Source organism: Austrofundulus limnaeus, unplaced genomic scaffold, assembly GCF_001266775.1.
Source record: "Austrofundulus limnaeus strain Quisiro unplaced genomic scaffold, Austrofundulus_limnaeus-1.0 Scaffold61, whole genome shotgun sequence".
NCBI classification, from domain to species: domain Eukaryota; kingdom Metazoa; phylum Chordata; class Actinopteri; order Cyprinodontiformes; family Rivulidae; genus Austrofundulus; species Austrofundulus limnaeus.
The window spans coordinates 1,025,671-1,028,063 of NW_013952463.1; the positions used below are offsets into that span (position 1 = coordinate 1,025,671).

Consider the following 2,393-nt stretch of genomic DNA (forward strand, 5'->3'; position numbering starts at 1 on the left):
GTGCCATCCTGCTTTGTCACACACGTTTTTGAAAAATGATTTTTTTTTTCCACACACAGCAGCCAAACCCACCTCTGTGGGCGTAGCCGGAGGGCCCGGGGGAGCAGCCCAGACCAGCTCCCTCAGATCTAAAGCTCTGCAGCTCCTCAGGAAGTTGAAGTTGTCTGTGGAGCTGCTGGTGGCCCTGGCTGCTCTCCTGTCCTGGGTGGTTGTGGGTGTGGTGATGTTTRACTTTGTGGAATACAAAGCAGTACCTGGTACGTTCAGAAACACACAAAAGCGTAAAAATTCACGAGTCCACCAGTCATTTCACTTAGGAGCTTTTTTTTTTTTTTCTTTTCATGTTTTCCCAGACATTCATCATATCATATCAGACCCAGTTCAGGCTACAAACGATGCTGTTGATGAAGTGACCAGCCTTCTCAATAAGTTCCAAGGTATATTTATTTTATTTTTTTTCCTGTACACATCAGTACAAGCACTGAAATGCTGACCTCTTGTTTTCAGAATGTGCCCCTGATTTAAGTGACCCCATGTCTGCTGCCACGTATGCAGCTGAGGAAATCAGAGAAGCTAAAGACAGTTTTGTTCGCTATTACTCAGATGAAGAAGGTATAACAATAAAGTAAACTGAATGCACCACATAAAGTCTTTTTATTGTTATATAAAGAAAACATATTTCTGCACCACAGGAACTTTTTACCTCAGCTACATTGACCCTGTAGTTATTGGTAGAAGAGCTTTCCATTCAACAGACAACTTCCTGTGTGGAGTGCTGGGTTACTTCAGGGACACGCTTTGTGCTGTTGTGGATACTGTAATAGAGACGACTCAGGACATAAGGAAAGGTGTGTCTTCTTTTTATTTACGTCTGATTTGTAGGACTTTTCTGTTTCATGCTGCATCAAATGACATTGTCAAGAAACTTTTTTTGCCTCTTTTACTTGTAACCTGGTTTGATGAGTTATTTACTTTGTTCTCCCAGGAAAAACTGATCTGAGCTACGTCGACCCGGTTGTAATAGGCAGGGGTGTCTTCAGGACCACTAATGAGTTCACATGTGAGGTGTTGGACTACATCCAGGGTGTGCTCTCCTTTTTATTGGACTCTGTACTGGATGTAGTCAAAGGTATTTAAATGGTCTTTTGTGTAACTTCTTAATGTCTGAGAATGACCTTATGTTTAACTGTTTGTTATGTTTTCTTCAGGAACGACTGACTTCAGCTTCATTGATCCTGTGGTGATCGGCAGGAATCTGTTCGGTGTTATAAATGAGACCGTTTCTGGGATAACAGGTTACATCCAGGACACGCTCTGTGCCATTTTAGACAACGTGCTGGATGTATTTAAGGGTACCACTTATTTTTTACTCTCTTTTTTTCCATATCAATTCAAATCAAATGAATACGGAGCCCATCTGTTGACAATGGGTTAATACAATTAATGCAGGGCCACAAGATAATTATTGCAGTCATTGTTGTTTACAATTTATTTTAATATAGGAATGAATGACATACTTCCGTCATTTGCTGTTATGATTCTTAGCATTTGCAGCTATAAAACACTGGAGTTGTCTTTGTCCAAAGAGTTCTGTTTTTCAGCTCAGCACTCAAAACAGGTTCCTTTCACACTCCTTGCCTTTGCTTTGGAGTCGATATTAAGTCACGTTCAGGAACACAGTAAAAAAATCTGTTTCATGACACACGTTTAAGCCGTACTGTATGTCATCTCAGAAAATAGTACACAAAATGAACTGTTTAGACTGAACCATGGAGGTATGCTCTYAGGATTGAACATACACCAAAAAATAAAATAAGTAATAATAAGTGTGGGGTACCTTTGAACAGTTTAACACTAAAACAGTGTCTCTATCGCTCACATTATGACAGATGCTCAGAATTAAACCTTGTGGCCATCTTGTGTCACCAGATGGGCTCCACAAATAAAAGTGTGCACATTTAATAATTTTTATTGACCAAAGTGATTTATAAAGAGTTGGAAATCTAATGCTAGTAACATAAAGGTAGTAAAATGAACTCAAATACAACCTCAATATAATCCTTGAGGGCCTCTATCCTGCATGTTTTCCTTATTTCTCTGCTTCAACAAATCTGACTCAGTGATTCATTCACCTCTTCAAATTCCGTAGAAGCCTGTAAATTGTCCATTAATGTAAATCAGGTGCGTTTGACACCTTTGCAATAAAGTATCAAAGTCACCTGGAGTTTGCTCTGATCTATGAGTGTCAAAAAAAGCTGATATTTTGGATTCAGAAAAGTTTTCATAATTATTTTGAAAATCATGTTTAAAATAATACAGAATACGATCGGGGCCACAGATCACTAAATAATCAAATAAATACATGAATAATCCTAAATTGAATCGCAAAATTC

General features: G+C 38.7%; 1 protein-coding gene across 1 annotated transcript in view; it reads left to right on the forward strand.

Moving 5' to 3' along the window:
* Positions 1–2,393, forward strand: part of LOC106518453 (reticulocyte-binding protein 2 homolog a) — a 13,321-nt gene that overhangs the window by 3,342 nt on the left and 7,586 nt on the right. The window contains exons 2-7 of the mRNA XM_014009751.1: positions 60–257; positions 354–437; positions 508–612; positions 693–848; positions 986–1,129; positions 1,209–1,352. Coding sequence (XP_013865205.1) covers positions 60–257; positions 354–437; positions 508–612; positions 693–848; positions 986–1,129; positions 1,209–1,352 — 831 coding nt within the window. The remainder of the gene's footprint in view (positions 1–59; positions 258–353; positions 438–507; positions 613–692; positions 849–985; positions 1,130–1,208; positions 1,353–2,393) is intronic.